We start from the raw sequence: 23,849 nt of genomic DNA on the forward strand, positions 1-23,849 counted from the left end.
TATTTATTTTTTGCACAGTTTTCAAAGTAAATATTAAGCCTTAATATCTCTTAATAACCATCATAAAAAATTATAAAAAATATATAATAAAAAAATATATATCAAATAAATCTAAAAAGATCTTAAATAAATATATTTTATATTAAAGTAATATTTCAGGGGTGGAACCGTTGGATTACTAAGACAAACATGTGATCAGCAGTGACATCATCATCTTAACTTGTGAACACTTGTATTTAGGCATAATATTCGATAGATTCCAAACTCACAATGGTGTTCATACTTATACTTCTACACCTACTCTAATACTACACATGAAGTCATGAACACATCTTTTTCAAGTCAATCATTAATAATGCAAATGCAAATACGGATGGAATATTCATTACCTCCACATTACTTTCTTTTGAAAAACAATAATTTTAATAATTAAGCTTGAAAAGAATAATTTAAAACTTAGAATATAAATCAATTTGAAGAGTATATTTTAAAAATGACTTACAAAACTTCGATCAGATGATTTATTTATACTCTTAATTGTTTATATTTTTCTTAATTATTTGAGAAAAAACCCTTTGAATTTTAACTCATTCAAAAATAATAAACAAATCTAATGATAAGATGGCCTTGAGACATTTAGTTTGATGATAAGATTATAGGCTGTTTGGCTATTAGTTGTTGATTAATTCAGTTGACTTGTTTGATTTGAGGGTAACATTGAATTTTTTTATTATCATTTCAAATCTATTGTTAAGGATATATTTGGAAAAATAAGTTTGTAATTTTGACTAAATGTTAGAGAAAGAGTAAACAAAAAGATAAAAATCAATGAAAAGTTCTTCAGAATATTTTTTTATTTTGTTTCTTCCCCTTATTCTTGCATTTTTATATGTAGACGATGCTTAATCTTGAACTGTAAGTAAAAGGGGGTCAAAGTTAAGACCTTTAACCAGTTAACGACAATTTTTTATTGGTAACAATTCAAAACATTTTGCGTTTATATCGTGAGTGGCCTAAAATATTTTTTTGGGGGGGGGGGGCGCTTTTGGCCTATTGAAGATCTACCAAGGTCTGTTAAGATTTTAAAACCTACCCTGAATAAAAAAAATCTCATATAATTAATTAGATAGATAGATAATCAAAAGAATTATTGCAAATTAAATAAAATTAAGAGCTAAGTAAATTAAAAATTAATAAGACAAATCAAAAAACAATTTATTTTTGCTAATTATCTGATTGTTAATTATCCAATCAAAACTTTTGTGAAATGAAATTTCTAATTTTTTTTTATTTCCTTTAAAATAGGAAAACTTTATTGAGACTTTTTTAAATGAATATTCTATTTATGCTACTTATCAACTATAAATAAATTGTATAACTAATTTAGTAATGAATTTAAGCTTTTAAAAATCCATTTATATAGCCAAAAATAATTTAATTTTCAAACTACTCAAATACTCGATATCAAATCCGTGCTACGAATTTCCGAATGTTTTGAATATTTGAAAAATCCAAATCAATTCGATAAAAAAGTGTATGTTGAGTGGACGGATAGTCTCTAGAAGTTCGCAAAAGATATCCGTGACCATCCAAACTTTCATCAAATTAGATATCAATACTACAGACGGATAACATCTAGCCACGTGTCGTTCTACCATACAGCCAAGTTAATCGACGGTCAACATCTGAGCATTTGTTTTAATAATACTCTTTAACTATTTATAAATATTCAACCAACCACATCTCCATTTTCCGCACTAAATTCTTTATCTCTATCTTTCTTCTTTATTTTCTCTGTATTTTCTGATTTTTTGTTTCTGCTCATTGTTGTTCTCCAATCAATTGAAGAAATATCCATGGCGGAAAAGCACTTTAAGTACGTCATCCTTGGTGGTGGTGTTTCTGCTGTAAGTCGTCATCTATTCTTTCTTTTTATATGTTTTTTTCTGGTATACAACTTTGTTTCTTTTGCCATTTTCTTACAGATTTTTTTTTTATTTCTGTCGTTTGATTTTAATAGAATCGATCAACGTTGTGTATGTTTGAATTGGTTTTTTTTTTTTCCGATTTTCCTCCTGGAGCTCTTTCAAGGTGCTGATTTGATCAAGTTTTATGTTTGTTGTAGGTAGTAAAAACTTCATCATCTTCAATGATATGAAGAATGATCCTGGATCTAACTATTATTAGTTGTTTAATAGATTTTTTTAATCCTAACAATAGTAGGATACCCGGATTTTGATAGAAATGCAATGAAAAATCGAGGAATTTTTTTTAAATATATCGTTTTTATATTATTGATTGATGCCAACTCAAGACTTAAAATATAGGTTGTTATAATCGAAGTAGCGTGTAATTTTTTCAATTTGTGTACGACTGAAAAATTTGACAAAGTCAAGAAGATACTGACGAGTAGTTTATTGATGAAACAATCAAACAATGGAGAGATAGTGGAATTGATTTTTGATTTAGTATAAGTTTATGTAAACCATATAAAAAATGCAATCATGCAAATAGTATGGAAGAAAACGGGGAGATAGAGAAGAAGAATTGAAAGTTTAAAAGAACATTATGAGAGAGGAATAACGGATCAAAATGGAAAGTTTATTGACGAATAAGGAATGAAAGGAGTGTAAATGATGTTAAATCCATGTTTTGAACTGATGAAGTATGATAATTGAAGTGAATTAGTGTAAAGAATCCTGTAACTGAGATCATTATCTGATATGCTGTTACGCTTTTTGAGAATGTAGGAGATTGTGAATTTAGCTGTTCTTGGTTTGGGATGTTTATATTCTTTTTGCTCTTCTGAAGTTAGATGGCTGATTGTTGTTTGCAGGGTTATGCTGCAAGAGAGTTCGTCAAACAAGGTCTTCAACCTGGAGAACTAGCAATCATTTCTAAAGAAGCGGTAAGTTGTAGCTCAGCTCTGAGCTTGGATATTGTTGCTATTTTATGTTCTTATTTTTCTGCTGACAATGTAATAAAGTTTATGCAGATTTTTTATGCACTTTCATCTTGGGCTTATGTGTTAATTAATCATCACCTTTTCTGCTATGGGTTTAAACTTTAAAGGAGGATTATAGACTCTATTCTGTAGTTTTTTTTGTGTGAGGTCTCATTAATTATTTGCAATGTGTTCGGTTAGCGGTCATTTGGACAAAGGTAAGGGAGTATGAAGAGGGAAGCAAGAGTCTTTTCCATATAAGAAGAATTTGGGTTTTCAAAACAGGGATGGAAAATGAATTCCTACCATTTTCTTCCCATAGCCTATGACAAGAAAATAGATTGTTCATTCTCCCATTTGGTTTTTCTTTTTGCTATGTAGTTCCTTCAAATGGTCTCACTCTCACCCAAGTATACAAAAAACAATTATGGCTTGCAATTGTATGTTAGCTATGTTTCTTGTTTGTCACCTTATCGGGAGAAGCATCAAGCATAGATTCTATATCTTTCTTATGCTCTTAAGTCTTTAAGTTTATACACCACTTAACTTCAACAAGCATTGTTCTAGGTGACGGATGCTTGATATTGTAACTAATGTTGGTATGTTATTCTAGTTTTGCATTATATTACATAAAGTTTATCTTTTGAGAAACTTCTGATGGTTTATCTTTTCTGTTCTAGGTGGCTCCTTATGAACGTCCAGCACTCAGCAAAGCATACCTCTTTCCAGAGGGTAAGTAACACTTATACGCTATGTTAAAATTTTTTACTATTTTGGCCATGCTTGAATATCTTTGGTGACACAAAAGTGCAGTTCAGGTATCTCATAAGCAGTGTCAGTCTTGGTATCATTATAGGGTGGTTCTTTGAACGCTATGGCAGGCATGATGAAGATGACGAGAAAAGAAAAATAGTGGCTAGATTAAAGAATGGAAACAATAAATAGTAATACAATTTCTGGCTAGTAGGTGTTCTAGAGGCCTAATCACTTCCAAATGAGCTACAAGCTGTGACAAACATATTCCACTATGATTTCTCCTTCTTTATCTCCTCTTTCTATAGTATCCGGGTTCAAAAATCCTTTGTCCTCTTCTCTTACTACCCATCTTCTCAAACTAGCAACTTTCGTAAGAATTGATGTTGTTAATCAATAAGTTGATGATTATGACTAGAATTAGCTCGGAGTGATATGTGCATATACGTTGTTTTTTGACCTTTGTCCATAGTATGTTATTTGATTTGTTGAATGTGTTAAAAGGTACTGCAAGACTTCCTGGGTTCCATACCTGTGTTGGAAGTGGAGGGGAGCGACTTCTTCCTGACTGGTACAAGGAAAAAGGTACTGTGGTTTTTCTGTTGAAGTTTTTCGTTCTTCAAGACGAAATTGTTTTTCTCTAACTTTTTTTCAAAGTTTGAGCATACTGAAGGTTATTTGATCAAAAAAGTTCATTTGAACATCTTTTAAAAATTAATTAATTGAAGTAATGAAGTGAGCACTGAGCACAATTGGTTCTTTTAGTTTAGTTCTATAAGTATTGCCCAGAGTTGTGAAGTTTTTCTTGAACTATCATTTTTTTTTTTTTAATGTTTTGTCTAATATTTGCTTGAACTTTGTTGGACATTTTGCGATGGCTGCAGGAATTGAGTTGGTCCTGAGCACAGAAATTGTAAAAGCCGATATTTTTTCCAAGTCCCTCACAAGTGCTGCTGGAGATATTTTCAAATTTGACATTTTGATCATTGCAACCGGTTCAACAGTAAGTTTTCTCTGCTCATTTAATTTCGTTGCATCTTTTTAACACATGTCTACTGAAAAAATGCTATTGCTTGTCATTATTTTAGGTCATTAGATTGACAGATTTTGGAGTTCAAGGAGCTGATGCACAGAACATCTTCTATCTCAGAGAAATTGATGATGCTGACAAGCTTGTAGAAGCAATTAAAGCAAAAAAGAATGGTACAGCTGTAGTTGTTGGTGGAGGTTATATTGGTCTGGAGCTTAGTGCTGCACTGAGAATCAACAATCTGGATGTCACCATGGTTTATCCAGAGCCCTGGTGCAGTAAGTCTATATGCTCAACTATTTCTCATTTTAGAATTTAGGTGCTGGAATTTTAATTTGAGATTCCATTTATGTGTAACGTAATCTATTTGGCAGTCGTTTGAACTTCGAAGTTTGATCTGACTCGATGGATGACTGATGAGTGGTGCTCTATCTTTTCTTTTGTGTAGTGCCTCGTCTTTTTACTGCTGATATAGCCAAGTTCTATGAGGGTTATTATGCTAACAAAGGAATCAAAATTATAAAAGGAACAGTAGCTACTGGATTCAGCTCCAACGATAAGGGAGAGGTAGGAATTCCTGGAGTCTCATATGGTGGTTTCTCCCTTGAGATTTGCAAATCAAAAAAATATCTCCGACTGATGATATTTTTTCTTGACGATTCAGGTGAAACAGGTGCAGCTAAAGGATGGTAGGGTGCTTGAAGCTGATATTGTGATTGTTGGTGTTGGTGGAAGGCCTCTCACTGCGTTGTTCAAGGGGCAAGTTCAAGAGGAGAAAGGAGGGATTAAGGTAGGTTTCGTTATACATATACTTGGGTTGATCAATGTGACCTTTTTAACCTATGATTCTTATATAGTTTATGCGTATGCATTCTGATTGACTTTCTTGATTGCAGACCGATGCATTCTTTAAAACTAATGTTGCTGATGTGTACGCTGTCGGTGATGTTGCCACCTTTCCAATGAAAATATATGGCGATATAAGAAGAGTTGAACATGTTGATCATGCCCGTAAATCTGCTGAGCAGGCTGTGAAGGTAATGATCATTATACCCTTCACAAAAAAATCCCCGAAGATAGATGTTGATGTTAACTAACACGTAATCCACCTCCTCCCTATCGCATCCCCTATCAATGGCCAATTCACAATTATACCGTATCAAGTATTTGTTCCTTATCCGACCATACATTATTGAGATTAAGGGTTTAAAATTGTTATTTTTACCGATCTCGGCTTTATCGGAGTAGGTTAGTAAGGCTAGCAAGGCCATCAAAGTTATTCAATTTACATTAATCATTGATTTAACTTAATTAATTCTTTTTACAGGCCATCAAGGCCAGCGAGGAAGGAAAGTCAATTGAAGAATATGATTATCTACCCTACTTCTATTCTAGATCATTTGATCTATCCTGGCAATTCTATGGCGATAATGTGGGAGAAACAGTTCTATTTGGAGACAACGACCCAACATCATCAACACACAAGTTTGGTACATACTGGATAAAAGATGGGAAAGTTGTAGGAGCATTCCTGGAGAGTGGAACTCCAGAGGAAAACAAGGCTATTGCTTCAGTTGCTAGAGTGCAGCCTGCAGTGGAGAGCACGGATCAGCTTTCAAAGGAAGGACTTGGCTTTGCCTCTAGGATCTGAAGGGCGTGCTACAAATAATTAAGCTCGATTGTTGTGATCGTATTCATATCGTTGCTAGGGAGATATTGTTTAGAATAACATTTCTTCTGCGATATTTACTCCCAGGAAATGATAAACTGTGAGATGTGCTGTTTAATAAGTTTTTGATTTACTTCATGTTTTCTAGTTTTTGGTTCAAATATACTTTGCCAGCTAGTTATTGATATTTGAGATTTGAGAATGAATACATTCTTATTTTACCCCCACAAAACAATATAAATTTATGAATGTATATGATTGTATTCTCTTTATTTTCCACAATTTTGTGCTTCTAGCCTCTAGGTTTCATAGCAAATCGTTGTCTTTTGGTATTCTGAACTATCAATCATAAATTCGTAATAGACTCAAATCAACGCCTCTTCTGAAAGACCGTCTTTATAAGAAACGGCTTTTCAAGCCCAATAATTTAAAGAAAAAGAAAAAAAAAGCCTAAAAACTGACGCGCGTTTGAGCCTATTTAGAGCTGGTGTTATAACCTATTAAAATTAGTATTATAACTTATTAATTTGGTATTTGGAGTTGGTGTTATAGTCTATTAAAGTTGGTATTACAACCTATTTGGATATACTAAATTTAATAGGTTATAATATCAACTTTAATAGGTTATAATACCAATTTTAATAGGTTATAAGACCAACTCCAAATAGAATTATACACCACGCGTTTTTTTAATGGTTTTTTTTCACAGAAATAATAAGCCGACACATTTAAAATGCATTTCTTATAAAGACAGTGTCAGATAAAAATTAGTGAATTCAAATAGTTTGTTAGATCAACAAGTGAATCATAAGTTTACACACCCCTCGCCTACAGGCTACAGATTACAATCAAAATTAGAGGTTTACCATGAAGCGTTCATCTCGATGCGCGACCTCTCAACAGTTTTTCGGTTTTTACTGAAATTATTAATGGGACTGAAACCTCCATACTCTTATGCCGGTGAGACTATTTCTACACAAGAGTTTTCTGAATGAGATTTACTAAATAAATAATGTATTTGTTCGCAAAAGTTTGTCACAAGACATAGAGCAATATTAAAATTAGTATCCATGCACAGTTTGAAATTCATTTAAAAATGTAAACTGAAAAAACCATTTGTTATAGTAAGATATAACTTTTTTTGAAGGTAGGATATATATTCATATCAGAAAAAACAGGACATAAACAGGTCATTTGAATTTTGAAGTATGCACAAGGATTAAAAATAAAAAATAAGTTAAATCTTAAAAATGGTAACTTTCCATTCAATACAAACTATCGGATTGGCCTAGTAGATAATTTTTTTTCTTTTACCTTTATAATAGGAGTTTCCTTCTCACTCGTCATTGCCTAAATCAAGATCATTTTTCCCTTCCCTAGCTGCCCGTTGGAAATTCTCCTCACTCAAAACAAAAAAGTACTTTGCTAATTGAGCTCAAACCAACTCAAATGAAATCATTGGTAATTCCATATAAAGTCAAAGTCAGCAAACCCAATATTCCGCATACGTCAGGGTCCGAGGAAGAGTAGGGTAGCGGGAAAATCATACCCATGTCTCCTCCAAGAAGAGGGCAAGGAGAAATGCGTGCATTCGGAATAGTAATTCCAAATGTAAATATAAAATTATACTCTAAGGATTAAGGATGGCAATTGCAAAAACTAGATTAAGAGAACGACAGAAGCTATCAAAAAAAGTCACCAGTAACAGAAACTTACATTACAGGATCCAAAAAGTAGAGAAATTCAACTTCTTTAGTTCTGTGTGTTTAACAAAAATGTCCACCGTCTCAACTAATATCAAACCCTAACTACGATTCTGGGTAAACAGATAGAAATAACAGCAAAATTCTGAATCCAGAAAATTTCGACTCCATAAAAGGTGTGCTTCTTAAACAATCAGTCAAATAGACTGAATCCCATGTCCTGCAAAAAATATAGAAAAAATGTGTAAGCTCTACAAAACAGGTAAAATATGGGACACAAAGACAATACTTCGAAATGATGTCAATTTTAATAAGAAACAAGAAGTCATCGCACACCCATCTATTATCAAGCAAAATGACTGTCCTACTAAAAATTTGAATAAAGTACGAGAGAAAACAGTTGAGCATGTACGGTGACTATAGTTAAGCCAACATTTTACCCCATTGATACAGTGGATTTTAACATAGACAAGTGAGAAATGAACAAAATTAGGCAAATTCAATGTAATCGAGCCGAAAGATAGAAATATTACATCATCTGATTCCTCTTTCTCTTCTACTTTCTCCTCTTTCTTGGACTCAGCAGCAGCTGGAGCAGCTCCGGCACCGGCAGCAGCACCAGAAACAGCAACAGCAGCACCGCCACCAGCAGGAACAGAGGCTAACTTTTCCCGACCAGCAGCAATAAGCTCAGTAATATCCTTGCCACTAACTTGCGACATGAACAGCTCAATCATGTCATCATCAGCTTCGACACCAACTGCGCCACATTGGGAAACACCATGCTATCGTTACAGATAATTTAATTTGATCAGACAATGTGGCCACACGGAATATACACACGGAAGCAGAGCGTCTATTAGAATTCAATTTCAAACTATTCTGTTCCTCCTTGTTTTACATCCATATATTCCTTAGTTATGTCAGAAGATGAATTAGATACTGGTAATCTAGATGAATTAGATAACCCTAATTAAAACTTTTTAAAACATTAGATCAGATAGAGTATAATATTTGCACTACATGATCTTACATAGACTTGTATTAGTTCATTTAACCAACCCCAGATGTCGGATCTAGGCTTTGGCATTGTAGTTGTAAGTAAATAAGTGAAATCAGAACTAAAGCTAGGCAAATTTAAGCTGCTTAAAATGAAACAATTGCATAGATCAAACCCCTCCAAAAACCAAATTCACATATCATGTCATCAATTAAAACAAAACATGTATACAATTTTTTACACAATCCAAGAATATCATATAGTTGCATAGAATCAACAACAGATTACCAAATATAAAACGCTAGAACTGGAATTACAAACTGCAACAAACAAAGTACACAAAACCAGCACATCAAACAAATTCAAAAATCAGATTTTAACATTCCATAACAGATTAACAATACATCTATTATTTTAGCATTCCAAACACAAAACCCTACTCTTTACATACCCTAAAACATCGAAAGAAATTATCTTTAATCGTATAACAGGAAGATGAATGAAATAGAATGGGAAATAAACCTGAGTTGAAGATGGATTTGACATCGTCGGCTGATGGGTTGGCATTCCCACCCAAACAGGCAAGCAAGTAGGCAGCGACAACCTTCATTTTCTTCTTCTTCAACGAATTGGAGAGAAATAGGAAAACAAGAAAGTATCTTCAAAATTGTGAGCTTTTGCAAACCCTAACGGAGTGAAGAGGCGTACTTAATTGACGATTTTATAGTAAGTAGGGTTTGTCGTTCGTGTGTTGGGCTTTGTAACTTTATACAATTGGGCTTCCTTTTTGTTATTCCATGGGCTTTTCCATTCTTTTCTGCACGGTTTGACCATGAGAAAAAAACAAATTTTCAAACGAGATAGTTTTCAGGAAAATTTGAAAAAAATAAGATTTATTTAACAACTTTATTCCAAAAATAAGCTTTGTGAAAATTTTATTCCCAAAATAAGCGTCCGTACATTCAAACCTAGGCTTGGTGTAATGTTGTTGTTACTAACAGCGAAATTAAAAAAAAAAAATTAGTAAAGTCTCAAGTCGCTGTTAGTAACAGCGACTTTAAGGTTGACTGATCAACTTCTTAATCTCGTAGGTTGGAATGAGGAAGTAATTGAAATGACGAAGAAGAAACTTAAAATGTATTAAGAACAGCGACTTGAGGCTTTACTAATTTTTTTTTTTAATTTTTTTTTAATTCGCTGTTAGTAACAGCGACATTACACCAAGCCTAGGTTTGGATGTACGGACGCTTATTTTGGGAATAAAGTTTTCACTTGTTTTTGGAGTTGTTAAATAATCTAATTTTTTTCAAAATTTCTAGTTTTCAGCTACTTTCTTGAGAGACCGTCTATTTGAGAAACGTATTTCAAGCCCAGCCCATTAAAGATTAACTTCTACTAATCGTATTCTTAATGCTTACTTATATTATCCTTAATGCTTATTAATTGCATCCTTAATGTTTACTTTCAACATCGTGAATGACTACTTACATCATTCTTAATGCCTACTTACAATATTTAAAAAAATATATAATAGGCCGGTCCAATTGGAGATGGTCTCTCAAAGAAACCAATTCTATTGAATTGGCGCAATGTATATTTACAGTCTTAAATAAGTCATTTATAAAGTAATCACTCATAATTTTAAAATAACACCTGAATTCTTAAAATGATCACTTATGATTTAAAATAATAGTGTATAATCTTATAGTGATCAATTAGAGAAATAGGGCGATTATATTATTCCGTCTCATGGCGAAATGGTCTCAGACTTGCCGCTTGATTATACTAGAAGTCCAATTAAATTAAATAGAATATTCATTTTGATTATTATTTAAGTATTCAGAAAGTCTTGTAAATGAACGTCTCACCATTTGATAACTCTTACACTATTTCCCTAATTGATTCCTTTACAATTGTAAGTTATATTTGATTACTTTAGGACTATAAAAATAATTAACCACAAGTAATCATTTTAAGGTTATAATTGATCATTTTAGAATTACAATAGAATTATTTAACCTAATTTAAGATTATCTCATTATAAGACCATCATACATAAAAATTTATGTGATAATATTAACAATAATAATATATTAATATATTTTTATTATTTACAATTATAATAATTTAAAAAATAGTTGGTACTTATGAGTATTATTTGAAAGTTTTTATAAACTTTAAATAAGGGATAAAAAAAAACAATTATAACATTATCATGTCTAGTATATTCAACTTATAAAAGTTGTGATTAGAGTTTGAGAAATGAAAAAAAAACAATAGACTATACGTAGATTACCACAGAAGTCTCGACAATAAAAACAATCTTTTAATGAAACATGCTTGAAATCAAACTTTTGAATAGAAGACAAAACTATGTACTTCATTCATTACCAAGATCAATTTTTGAATTAGTTTTAAAAAAAGGATCAATTTTAGAATTAATGAAATATTAGACATCTATTGCAAGAAAGGGAACTAAAAGTAAAGTACATTGCAATTCAATGGTCAACCACCACCACCACCACCCCCCACTTTCAACTTTATGTTTGAACAATAAAGAACTAAAGTTCAACCACATTAACATCAATTTTGAGGAAGATCTGCACCCAAACATGCTTAGGCCACATCTCGAGCCATTTGATTAAAAATCCTAATATCAAATTATGTAACTTACAGCACAACAAAATAATCATTGAGTTGATTATATACGCATGTAAAGATGTAAGCTTATGAATTCAGTTTCACTTAATCCTTTTCGTTGCAAGAACCTGTCTTTTTGAGGATCTTTTCAGAGCCGAGTGCTTCTTTAGCCGCATCTTTCTTTATGGGTATAGGTTGCCGCCTTTTTTCCCTTTCCAAACCCTGATCATAATTTTCTATAAGCGGAATATATTGGGTAGGATGATGATGATATACGCATGTAATGATGAACAAACATGGGATACAACCATTTGTTTCATTAATAAAATACTATTGTATTGTAATGCTTAAACAAACATCCCCCTACCAACAACCGTGTAAGGTAATAGATGCATGATCTAGAAAATCTGTAACACAATGATGGAATCTTTTGTATAAAAAATAAATATGTCACATAAACTTTTCCCTAAAAAATCCAAAAAAGAATGTGTGCATCACCTTTTCTAATTAGTTGCCCAATTTAACCCGCTTTGGCCAAAACCTGCAAACTTATACTGCAAGGGCAAAATTAAGGTAAGATAACACAGCAGCAAGTTATGGTCGGCCTACACGGGACAATAATGCTCAGTTCAGTTTCAATGATGCGAAATCCATTGCGAGTTTGATGGCCTCCTCGACGTTTGATGCATCTGTGCCCTGAAGTGGAAAGTCACCAATTCATATCAATTTAGTTCTCATGTAAAGATGTTTTATAATCGAATCCATATAAAAAGACAAGAGTATTCATGTACATTCTGCTGAGATTAAAAAGCAATTCACTAAGGTTTTAGTCTTTTACATGCTTCAAAACTCAAAAACAAAAAACAAAAAAAAAAAATAAAATTCATTATTCCAAATATTCCCAAAGTTATAGTGACTCACCTAGGCGAAAGTTGAGGGTTAGATCATGTACACAACCTTACCGATTGACACTTAATATCATACTACATTGTATGTCACTTCACATATATAAAAGTGTACGTGATTTAAAGAGTCATTAATGGTTAAAAAAATGTAACCAGTACATTTTTCCTAATTGTGTTCCTTAAACTAGATCAAATGAAGCAACATGCCCATGTCAAGAATGATCATCTCATAATCATCATCATCATCCCAATATCCCGCTCGAAAATAAGGTCTGGATGAGGGAAGATGACGGACAATCTATACACGCACTCCCTTCTACGAGAGGACTAGAGGAATGTGGTCAATTTTACTCCTAAAAAGTAAAAGCCTTGCATAAAGAGAAATTTGAATGATCATCTCACATGACTAAAATGTTTTTCCTAATCTAAGATCAGGATTAGTATTTAAAAATGCTATCAGCAAGTGCTAGGTTGTGGCCAGGTCTCGGGTAGACTGTAGAGCAATCCCATTTAGATAGCCAATAATAGGAAGGTCAAATGTGCCCCCATCTACGATCATTTTTGACGTCAAACTACAAAACAAACCCTTCTATATTGTAATTGCTACAAAAATTTCAAGTCTTTACTATAACGGGAAATCCCAAACAGACGAAATAAAACTATGTAATAGATGCACAGATAAGCAATCATCTATAATCTTTCAAGAAAAAAATATCACTAACCTGGCCTTGAGCAAGACCTCCTTTTCCCTTGCCACACCTTCCCTTAAGAGGGCCCAAAGCAACTGTCAACCACTCGGACACTTCTAAGCCCTTCCACGTGTTTCCCTTGTCCGGTACTCCAGCATACACAATAGCCTTATTGGCAGTTTCATCGACGCTGAAAACCATGACTGATACTTTCTGATCACCAAACAAAGAGTTGTTCAGACAGCATTCGCGAAAAATACAAAATACAAAAGCAACCAGAGCACACGGAAGAATAAGAACAGAAATTGACAAGAACCTTTTGCTGTATCACTTTTTGCACAGCTTCCCTGGCGGCAGCAGCATCTAAACCAACATCAACCCGACAAATGCAAAATGTCTTTCCCTCAGAAACAGCAGTCTCTGCCTTCTCACTGGCAGTGTTCACTGCTTTTTTAAGATTCTCTTCAGCTAATTTTTTCTGTGCCTTCCGCACTAGATCCTGTCAATTTCATCAGTCAAGAAGATACAGAATGAATTTCCCATACAGATATTTGAGTCATGTAAGGTATAAAAGCAAGGGGAGCGAGGACACTTCCATCAGAAGATAGGAATACTACCTGGAGCAAGGAAATCTTCAGCCTAATGTCATTTTTCTTGGCTGCTGGGATCGCTGCTGCATCAACCCGGCTTCTCAGAGAAGCAACTTTCTAAACCAAAAAAAATTCACATCAGTACCTGTGTTACTTGGACTCTTCATTTTGTTTCACGTACCCGTGTCCAATCCTTGATGCTCGGACATTGGTATGGAACTTAGACACTTCATTTTAGGCGTAAAATTGAATATTTAGACGTATTCGACACTTGGACATGTACCAGTATCCGACATCAATACCCGAGTCCAAGTACATAGATCAGTACTAAAGTACAGTTCCATATAGCAAAAGACTATGACATAACAGCCACGTATAGTATACTATTGTAAACGCCAGCATTAACCCCACCCCACCCCCCCAAAAAAAAAAGAGAAGAAAAGAACGCCCTCAAATAACCTTCTCTAGCAAGCTTGTTTCTATGTTTGATGCATCAATCACTTCTTGCTCAAGGGAGCATGCCAATTGCTCAGCTTCCAATGCACGATCAGCTGTAACAGCCGTCACTCTACGAATTCCTTTGGCAATTCCCTCCTCCGATAATAGCGCAAACGACTTAGCTTCTCTTGTATTAGATATATGTGTTCCTGCAAATCCACAGAACAAGTGTTGGTACAAATTTATGCATAAATAATTCAAAATAAAAATATACGAAATCAAGGAGACATGAAACCTCCACAAAGCTCAGCGGAGTATTGTGACCATTCTTCTTTGTCTGGACTTGCCAATAGATCTTCCACTTTTTTTCCGATTGACACTATTCTTACAGGATCTGGGTATATCTGAAACAACGAGCTGACCGGATAAGAGAATGAAAGAGCAAGAAGAAACACCTAGCCAAAGAATATCAGAACTAGAAGCTTACCTCCCCAAACACAGCCCTCAAACCGTTTACACGCTTGGCATCAGCTAGTGTTGCCTCTTTTGCATATACATCTAGTTCAGCTTTGATTTGTTCATTAACGATACTTTCGATTTTCTGCAATTCTTCACTTTGAACAGGCTTGCCTGTAATAAGTATTGCTTTCAGCTAAAAACCTCTTGGCAGGAAGGTAAACAATCTAAACTCTTTAAAATCCTACCATGAGAAAAGTCGAATCTTAATTTTTCAGGAAGGACAATAGATCCCTTCTGATCGACATGAGTTCCAAGAACTTCCTGCAATTCCAAAAGCACAATATATGGTGATCATACGAACCACAAATATATATGAGCAAAAAAAGTCCTTCCACCCAAGTTGTTGCCTACCCTAAGAGCAAAATTTAACATGTGGGTACAAGTATGGTTGGGAGCAATCAGCTGACGCCGCTTGTAGTCCACCTGAAATAAAAACAGATTAATCACAAAGGAAACTGGTAGAGAAGCACATCCTAGCAAAAAAACATTGAAGTGAAATGCTACCTTGCAAGTCACTTTGTCCCTGACAGAGAATCTTCCAATTCCATTTGTAAAGAAACCTATATGTAGAACAAACCCACCAAACACTTGAACATTACAAACTTCGAAACTTCCATGAGGGCCTTCAAGAGATCCAGTGTCAAAGATCTGAAACAAGAAAAGTCGTTCAGAGTTTAAGCATATGAATTTAGAAGTGTCCTAATGCATATAGTGCAATCAAACCACTGATAGCAAGGACCATAAGCGAAAAGACTACACGTTACAGCCTTACAAGCCATTCCGAAAACATATAGCATATAAAGTCAGGATAGAAACAAACGCTATAGTAGGCAACAGAAGTACAAGACGCACATTCCAAACCTTCAAAGTTATTGAGCATCTATGTTAGGTTCATTGAATCGAAGAGGAATTCAAAAGGGAAAAACTGCTAAAGGACATCCACATTCCGAGTGGCAGGCCAACCATTTTCCTATATGCTTTCTGAATATGCACCCCTCAAAAGAAACCTCAAAGATCAAACCCTATAAGTTGCAATCAGTCAAATTTGACTATATACAACACCATTACAACGACAATGAATCTAACACTCAAATTTGGGGTATACGCAAAAATGTAGCAGAAAAAAGAAGAAACTTTGATTGGTGAAGTTTTTCACGTCAAAGAAGCATTGAAAATCTCCAAATATTAAATAAATTTGTGGTCACGTAGAGTATCACTAGTTTTTAAAAGAAAGTTGAACTAAGTAACAGTATAAGGAATGAGTGTAAGATCATGCAATGTTAGATTGGACATAGAAATAATTCAGACATGAATCATCTATTTAAAAAACAATAATCCGTTGACAAATACAGCATTTGTTTCTTAATGGTAAAAAAATGATACCTGACCACCTTGCTCAGCATAGAAACTTGTAGACTCAAGAACAACACCAATTTCCTGACCAGCTTCAGCAGTATCCAAAAAGTCAGATCCAGTGTATATAGCTCTTACAGTGCTATCGTGGTCCTGAAATAAAGAATATATGAAGGAAGATAACAATAATGTCAATTGAGAGTTGAGACTACAAAAATGCAGATTTCCAGCTTATGTAATTCTACTTCAATACGCACGACAAACATACAGACCTTGTTCCAGATATACTTCCTGGAATCATCGGTGGCTGGAACTCCTTTGTTGTGCAGTAATGCAGTAGCATTAGCATCCATCGTAATTGCACCGCCACTTTGCTACAAGAATTTTAAGTAAAAAGACTTAAAGGCAACATAGATCCAATCATTAGACTGCGAATAATTGTAAAGCAAATGTCTGTCTCAACTCAGATCCTCTTACCAAACAAAAAAAATTGATAAAGAAATATTTTATTAAGAATAATTATGAATTACCACCTTAAAGTTTAGCATTTTTGCGAATTACAGCTTCAATGTTTAGTTTTTGCAAATAACAACCACCAAAGTATCAAAGTTTACAGGTTCAAGCCAAAAACACAGAACTCCAACCACTTAACCTAAAATTTCAACCACCAAAATGGTCGGAATTATGTGTTTTGGCCTGAACGTGCAAACTTTGATACTTTGGTGGCTGTAATTCGCAAAAAATAAACATTGAGACTATAATTCGGAAAACTACTGAACTTAGGTTGTGATTCTCAAATTATTCTTTTATAAATGAAGAAACTTCGATGGCGCATTATAGGGATGAGAAATTCTGAATTGTTCTTAAGAATGAAGATGTTACATCTCCATTCCTAGAAGCTAGAAGTTTAAAGAAGTAACTCCAAATCTACAAGCTAAAATTAGTAGAAATACCTTGTTCTGAGCACTTCTTGATCTTTCTCTCGCCTCTTCCATAGCATCAGCAAAACCTTTTGTATCAACTGTCAATCCTCTTTCCTCCGCCATTAACTATGAACACACAAAGATCAGGAATCAACGAACGCAAAAAGACAGGATTGCATTTGTTTACATGTGATAGGAGTAAAATCACATTGAATACCTGGGTTAAGTCTAATGGAAAGCCATATGTATCCCACAATACAAATGCATCCTGTAACAACAAATTTGCAGAAGTTAACAAACTATATATATGTAGAAGATACTAAAAGAGTAAGATATTAGAAAATACCGATACATTCAGCAAAGAGTTTCATTTTCCAGCGAACTCAAATTTCTTCACCATACAAATTATATGCTCAAGTCAAAAACAAATACTCTAATGTACATAAGGTTTGTCCTAATCCAACCGCCAACTGCCCGAGATACAGGCTAATGAACGACATTTGGTTTACTGTTTGGCCATTTGACCATTATGGGAACAGAAAAAACTGGCTGCTCTCTACTCTCCCACAAAGAGAAAATTTTAGTGAATTTGGTTGCAAAGCAATCATGCCCTATGATTTACTAATAACCCATTATTAGACAAAGTTGATGTAGAATTGTTAGATTACAAAGCATTACATGTATATGCAGTAATATAACACGTCTAAATGTAAGGTCTTTGCATTAAAAATACAATGTATATGATTTGAACATCAAAACTCAATGACAATTCACCATTGATTAAGCCCAAAATGTTCAAGTTTTACATACACTTGGGGCCCGTTTTCGCCTACTGAACAGAACTAAGCTAAACTAAACCGACGAATTGAATTGAACTGAATTGAAAGAACTAACAAAATTGAAATGTGAGAGTTTAAAGTAGTAGGAAAAGTATAGTAAGCCAGTAAACCTCACACAAAGTAACATAAAGGAAACAAATAGAAAATAAACAGCCAAACACAGAAGAAACAGCTAAAAATATGAAAGAAAAGCAATCTACCTGGCCACTTAATGTCTTCCCTTTAACATCCTGAGCAGCCTTCTTAAATTTCTCGATTCCCTGGTCATAGATTGAAGATCATATGTATGAGTCAAAGCACTGCATAATATAAACGAACTAAACTAACAACAGAATTCAGTTGAGCCGAATTAGCCTAGTTTGACAAGGGGAGGCCTATTTAGTACAGGGCTGTGAGGACCAAAGGATTAAAAACATAATTAGTCATTCAAGAGAAAACAAGCAAGGATAAACAGCTCGGAAACTCCGAAGGAAAATTCAAATGGATGTTACACATCACATTGTTATGAACTCACATACGAATTGTGGAAGCAAAAATCATCACCTTAAGTAATGTTTTCCCAAAACTGGTCTCCTCAGCTGCAATAATATCTTTAATATGTTTCTCATGCTGCTTTAGTTCCGGAAAAACATCGCCCATCAAATTCACCAGTGTAGGTACTAATCTGCAATAAGTCATGCATTTTTAGTATGGACATAAACCGCACATGAAAGATAATACACATTGTTCGATTAATGAGAGAAGGATGATTAAGATGGTAGCAATAAACATTCTTTTGCTCAAAAACTACACTTTCTTACCCACTAAAAAACCCTTCCTTGGCATTCAGTACTTCACTTCCATAACGAACCGCTCGACGAAGAATGCGCCTCAAAACATATTCACGACCCTCATTGCCTGCGATAAAAGAGCTTCTAAATCAGCCACAGTCATAATAAGTAAGCAATCAGCATCATGTATTCAAACTATACCTGGACAAGCACCATCAGCAATTGCAAAAGATAGAGTCCTTATATGATCAGCAACAACTCTATAGGCCATATCAACATTGTCTACATCATCAGCTCCAACTTTTCCAGAATAAGGGCGAGCTCCAGTTGCCTACGTGAACATTAAAGACATAATTAGAGCTCATTTCTTACACAAATCAGACCGTTGCGTACCTTGCCCAGAATGGATTTAATTTCAAACAATCAAGAATATGTCTACACATCTAGTTTGCAGAACTGAAAACAAGAATTGTCCATCAATGCCACAAGTCAAACCAAATGTGTAAACATAGAGGACAGCACACACATTCACTTTTAGACAATCACAAATACGGTCTTCATTAACATAAGTGAATGAAAATGCATTAAAAATGTCACAAGTCAAAAAAAAAAGAACAGGAAGAAGGATGAACCAAATATATAAAATAAGACCCACGTATGTTTTAGTAAATTTTAAGTGTGACATGAAGCTAATAATCTAAAGTAAATTTCTCCCTGCTTAAAAGAACTTATGGGCCGTTGACCATGTATCAAAAATTCTTGGCCTCGCAAGTTAGGTGTAAACAAGAATATTACACGCATCACGCATTTGAAGATGCACACTTATAGGTGGGTCAGAGACCTATGATGTTGTGTCTCTTCATTTTAGCTCAGCTATCCTATTCAAATACTTAAAGGCCAAAAATGAAAGGGGCAATTGGTTGCTTGAACAGTTCAATGCTTGTATAAACATATATAGTATAACAGAGATTCATCGGTGTGCTCTTTCCACATTGGAACACCACACAATTGCAACTGTATCCGGATATCCTAAAGTCAAAGGGTTTTCGTGATATACTCTTGTACTCAATACTAATTCTTAGAGTGTCACTATCATAGCAGAGAACTCGGTAAACTATGTACTCCAATATACCAAAGCAGACTGAAAGAGTTGGATCCACCTAGATAATTGGCATATAGATTGTATGCTTTAAGTCCTAATATCACGAAAAGGTACAATAACAAAGAATTTGCCATCTGATTACCTGCTGAATAGCATTGAACAAGGGCAAGAAGACATCTGTATCATAATTACTCATCTTATTCTGAAGTATAGATGTCAACCTTTCAAAGCCCATTCCTGTATCAACATGTTTGGCAGGGAGGGTTCTTAAAGAACCATCATTTTCCCGATTAAACTGTAAAAGTAAAAAATGATACCCTGTATTAGCGGCAAATCATTTATCAAAAAATTGAAAAAAAAATCTTCTGTGCTTAATCATAGAATCCCTCAATCCCCCCTCCCAAAAGAAACAAAATGTTTGCCCCAATAAAGCTCTCAAACTGGAACAAATGGACTAAACATTGGAAGACAGAGTTAGAAGACTTTACACATAAAGGCAGTAGATTGGGTATCAAAGTATAAGAATATTATAGCTTTCACTTATGCAATGCTAAGAAGGAAAAGTATCAATAAGATTGAATCAGCAAAAGCATACCTGAATGAAAACAAGATTCCAAATCTCTATACAAGTAGGGTCATCATTATTAACAAGTGATGCAGCATCACGATTCCCAATCCTATCAAAATGGATCTCGGTACATGGTCCACAAGGACCAGTATCACCCATCTCCCAGAAGTTATCCTATTACAAGCAAACAATATGCCACAAGTTAAAATAAAAATTAAGAAAGTAAGCAACAATAATTAATAGAATAATCAGCTCGAGAGCAAGACACCAAAAATAATGAAAATGATAATAAAGAAAATGCCTCATATTTTATAACTTCAACTCCCTCCTTCCCAATGTCAGTGGCATTATCTCTACTCACAAATGTATTAAGTTAAATGAAAAATGCAACATAATCACTTCAAAAGTAAAAGTTTATAACTCCTCAACTAGAAAAGTGTATAATTACAGTTGAATACATTGTGAAAAAGTGACAATGTCATAAAAAATGAATGTGCCTAAAATAAGTAATACAAAACCTAAGGCAAACGACAGCTGGCAGATGGCAGATGGCAGATGGCAGATGGCAGACAGCAGCTAAGAGCTGGGAGCTGGCAGGCGACAGCTAACAACGAGTTAGACACTCTTCCCCCTTCTAGTTTTTATACATCAACTTTAGTCTAACGTTTCTTAATATTACCATAGGTCTGACATTAGTCTTACGTTTCTACTATGGGTTCAACACGAAACTGTTTTGGTACGAACAATTTGAAATGTGGTACGTGGCAAAGTTTCGTGTTTTGCACTATAATTGGATGGAGAGAGAATATGAGATCTTGCACAAACATTTTTGGCGGATAGGAATATGGAGAAACATTATGACCCTACCTTAGCTTCGATAAGATCAATTCTTGTATACTAAGTTTCCAAAACACTTAAATTAACAATTTGAAATGTGGTACGTGGCAAAACTAATTTTTGTCTCTTTTTATAACACTAATCTAAGTGGCAAAGGACCCGCACAAAGAAAAGTTGGTTCTACCAATCGACCAAATTCAGAACTACACAGAATTTAAGCTTTAAAACATGCAAGTCTGACCATAATTAGAAAACTGTTCCCTGTAGACACTGACTTAAGTCAAAAATGAGCTTCACCATCAGAACATTATATTGCTATCAAAAATTTTAACCAATCATAATCAGTCAGTGCTATATTATTGAATAAAGAGGTACCTTTCACACCTGACACCTATGATTAGTGAGATATATCCAGCCTTTGACGGCTCAAAACCCCAACACTCCATGATATTCAGAAGGCGATATTTGGACCATTTTGAAACAGTAACATACTCACATGCCATCTTATACAAGAAAAACTACAAGCTGGACACTTATAACTAGTAAGCTACATATTCAGTAAAAATATACAGCAAAGAAAAGGCACCTTGCAACCAAATGGTAATACACGTTCCGGAGGCAAAAAGTTGAGCCAAATATCCTTGGCCTCCGTGTCCGCAGCTAGTCCAGCTTTCTCATCACCGCCAAAATAGGTGGCATAAATTCGATCAGCAGGTAGCTGGTAAACCTGTCAGCAAAAACATAGTGCTTATTGGGTTCAAAAACCCATAGCATAGAAATATGCTTGAAAGGGTGAAATTAAAATTTGAAACCCATAAATCACCAAAACATTTTCCCACTAAGGTATTAGACATCAAAAAAGCATAAAAGAAAAGACCGACTACTGGTCATGTGACACACTTGCCTTGGTCAAGAGTTCCCAAGCCCATTCAATGGCCTCTTTCTTAAAGTAATTTCCAAAAGACCAATTTCCAAGCATCTCAAAGAATGTATGATGGTAAGTGTCTTTCCCGACGTCATCAAGATCATTGTGCTTCCCACCCGCTCGAATACATTTTTGGGTGTTGCAAGCACGCTTTAGTTCATTCAAAGGACTGTTAGGATCAACATTTCCGAGGAAGATCGGCTTGAACTGATTCATACCTGCTCAATCAATCAATAGTGAAGTTTGATATAAGTGGCATCCTCTCATCAAGACAAAACTGACAACATATGTCCTTGACTTAGTGCCCCTTTTGCCTTACCCATTACTTTGGCTCCATAAAAGGGTAAGCCATTGCAAATACATATATCAGCCCGTTTGGTTAATGGTAATAATTTGTAGTAATGAGAATGATCTGTAATATAGATATTGATGATGATATGTATCGTATCATTCCCATGGTAATGAAAGTTTTATCATAAAATAAAAATTTTGTTCACAATTTTCAATTACTTCCTAATAACACATGTTCAAATGATAATACATCGGAATGAACTTTATGAACTTTATGAAGAAAATGAGATTGTTGAAGGATAATAAGCATGACCATCTAATTTCTCATATTCCTACCAAAATTACACTAACTTTCCATTATCATTTCCACCATTTAATACCATTTATCAAACGGGTCGATAGAGCTATTACCTTTACCAACGTAACAACTCGCAATCCTATAAATTTCAGTATGTGAAAATAAGACCTTGACCAGACAAAAGCTTCAACATGGAACATTGGAACACATTTCATAACCATATTTAGACAAAAGCTTCCAAATTTAGATCAATTAACATTTAATTATCAAAAAACACTAACAAAGGAAATCACAAAACAAATTAATAGAAGTATAAAACTCCATAAACATAAGGAATGCCAAATGAATTATTAAAAACATACATAATCAAGCAAAGAGGATGCGATTCAATCATTCGCAATAATATAAAATCCACAAAATCAATGATTCACGAACAAAAAAGATTAAATCAATCAAAAAAAGTGGAGATATAACACTAACCAGCATTAGCAAACAACAAAGTTGGATCATTTACAGGAACAACAGGACTAGATGTCCAAAAGGTGTGATCTTTTCCTTGAAAAAACTTGACAAAAGTATCTCTAACCTTGGTTGCAGACCACTCTAACCCATTATCATTCACCCCATCAACAGTTTCAGATTGAAGGCCCATAACTGAAGCAGATGAAGAGAATCTGATTCTCTTAAAAACCCAGAATCTGGGACTGGTAGAAAAGATGATAGATGGGGATGAAGAAGGAAGGGGAAAGGAGGCTGTAGGAGAAATCGATCTTTGAGTAAAGGAGGACGAGAGGAAGAAACTACACCCTCTTACACAAGCCCTCATCCATTTGTTGAATTTTTGGGGTTTTTTTGATGAACAACTACTGTATTCTAAACATTCTAGGATGGAACTAGTGGTTTGACTTATACTTCTTTTCGGGGTTAAAATTAAGTGAATAATTCCATAATTTATGTGATTAACAAAATTTTATCGATTTTAAATGTAAGCGTGAGTAGTAAGCAACTTAGGTACGGAATAGTGGTGTTTAACGGGCCAGGTTGGGGCGAGTCGGGGTAAAAT

At 34.3% G+C, this 23,849-nt stretch overlaps 3 protein-coding genes across 5 annotated transcripts; 1 reads left to right on the plus strand and 2 right to left on the minus strand.

The window, feature by feature from the left end:
• Positions 1-1,740: 1,740 nt before the first annotated feature.
• On the plus strand, positions 1,741-6,678 carry LOC130812768 (monodehydroascorbate reductase, seedling isozyme-like). Of its 2 annotated transcripts, none has more exons than XM_057678361.1 (10): positions 1,741-1,907; positions 2,837-2,908; positions 3,625-3,676; positions 4,202-4,282; positions 4,582-4,700; positions 4,786-5,005; positions 5,176-5,294; positions 5,392-5,517; positions 5,624-5,764; positions 6,055-6,678. In XM_057678361.1, exons 1-10 carry the CDS (start codon positions 1,857-1,859, stop codon positions 6,376-6,378), a joined length of 1,305 nt encoding a protein of 434 aa, XP_057534344.1. In that variant the 5' UTR covers positions 1,741-1,856; the 3' UTR covers positions 6,379-6,678. The 2 variants fall into 2 exon arrangements, with proteins under 2 accessions (XP_057534344.1, XP_057534346.1); XM_057678363.1 differs by lacking the exon at positions 1,741-1,907 and adding an exon at positions 3,512-3,543 and having other exon boundaries at positions 2,855-2,908.
• A 1,355-nt stretch (positions 6,679-8,033) lies between these two features.
• LOC130812769 (60S acidic ribosomal protein P2A-like) lies at positions 8,034-9,805 on the minus strand. Its single transcript, XM_057678364.1, has 3 exons — positions 9,622-9,805; positions 8,633-8,859; positions 8,034-8,319 (listed from the first exon to the last, which is right to left on the minus strand). Exons 1-3 carry the CDS (start codon positions 9,707-9,709, stop codon positions 8,293-8,295), a joined length of 342 nt encoding a protein of 113 aa, XP_057534347.1. The 5' UTR covers positions 9,710-9,805; the 3' UTR covers positions 8,034-8,292.
• A 1,910-nt stretch (positions 9,806-11,715) lies between these two features.
• LOC130812660 (alanine--tRNA ligase-like) lies at positions 11,716-23,721 on the minus strand. Of its 2 annotated transcripts, XR_009042090.1 has the most exons (24): positions 23,267-23,721; positions 22,177-22,415; positions 21,859-21,999; positions 20,463-20,609; positions 20,010-20,162; positions 18,967-19,096; positions 18,796-18,892; positions 18,539-18,659; positions 18,196-18,255; positions 17,374-17,424; positions 17,187-17,282; positions 16,506-16,607; positions 16,264-16,386; positions 15,385-15,528; positions 15,232-15,303; positions 15,066-15,141; positions 14,849-14,991; positions 14,657-14,765; positions 14,383-14,570; positions 13,951-14,040; positions 13,650-13,832; positions 13,367-13,546; positions 12,238-12,435; positions 11,716-11,961 (listed from the first exon to the last, which is right to left on the minus strand). XR_009042090.1 is itself a non-coding variant. In XM_057678210.1 (23 exons), exons 1-23 carry the CDS (start codon positions 23,610-23,612, stop codon positions 12,364-12,366), a joined length of 3,063 nt encoding a protein of 1,020 aa, XP_057534193.1. In that variant the 5' UTR covers positions 23,613-23,721; the 3' UTR covers positions 11,716-12,363. The 2 variants fall into 2 exon arrangements, 1 of the variants encoding a protein (XP_057534193.1); XM_057678210.1 differs by having other exon boundaries at positions 11,716-12,435.
• Between the last annotated feature and the right edge of the window lie 128 nt (positions 23,722-23,849).

The sequence above is a fragment of the Amaranthus tricolor genome, chromosome 5 (genome assembly GCF_026212465.1).
Source record: "Amaranthus tricolor cultivar Red isolate AtriRed21 chromosome 5, ASM2621246v1, whole genome shotgun sequence".
NCBI lineage: Eukaryota > Viridiplantae > Streptophyta > Magnoliopsida > Caryophyllales > Amaranthaceae > Amaranthus > Amaranthus tricolor.

Coding starts and splice junctions, on each gene's coding strand:
- LOC130812768 (XM_057678361.1), top strand. CDS start 1,857: ATGGCGGAAAAGCACTTTAAGTACGTCATCCTTGGTGGTGGTGTTTCT. Junction 5,295..5,391: donor GCTCCAACGATAAGGGAGAG/GTAGGAATTCCT, acceptor TTGACGATTCAG/GTGAAACAGGTGCAGCTAAA. Junction 5,518..5,623: donor AGGAGAAAGGAGGGATTAAG/GTAGGTTTCGTT, acceptor TCTTGATTGCAG/ACCGATGCATTCTTTAAAAC.
- LOC130812660 (XM_057678210.1), bottom strand. CDS start 23,612: ATGAGGGCTTGTGTAAGAGGGTGTAGTTTCTTCCTCTCGTCCTCCTTT. Junction 17,425..18,195: donor GGAAGACATTAAGTGGCCAG/GTAGATTGCTTT, acceptor TTGTTGTTACAG/GATGCATTTGTATTGTGGGA. Junction 14,766..14,848: donor TGAGGGCTGTGTTTGGGGAG/GTAAGCTTCTAG, acceptor TCGTTGTTTCAG/ATATACCCAGATCCTGTAAG.
- LOC130812769 (XM_057678364.1), bottom strand. CDS start 9,709: ATGAAGGTTGTCGCTGCCTACTTGCTTGCCTGTTTGGGTGGGAATGCC. Junction 8,860..9,621: donor CAAATCCATCTTCAACTCAG/GTTTATTTCCCA, acceptor AATGTGGCGCAG/TTGGTGTCGAAGCTGATGAT. Junction 8,320..8,632: donor AGAAAGAGGAATCAGATGAT/GTAATATTTCTA, acceptor TATTTTTTGCAG/GACATGGGATTCAGTCTATT.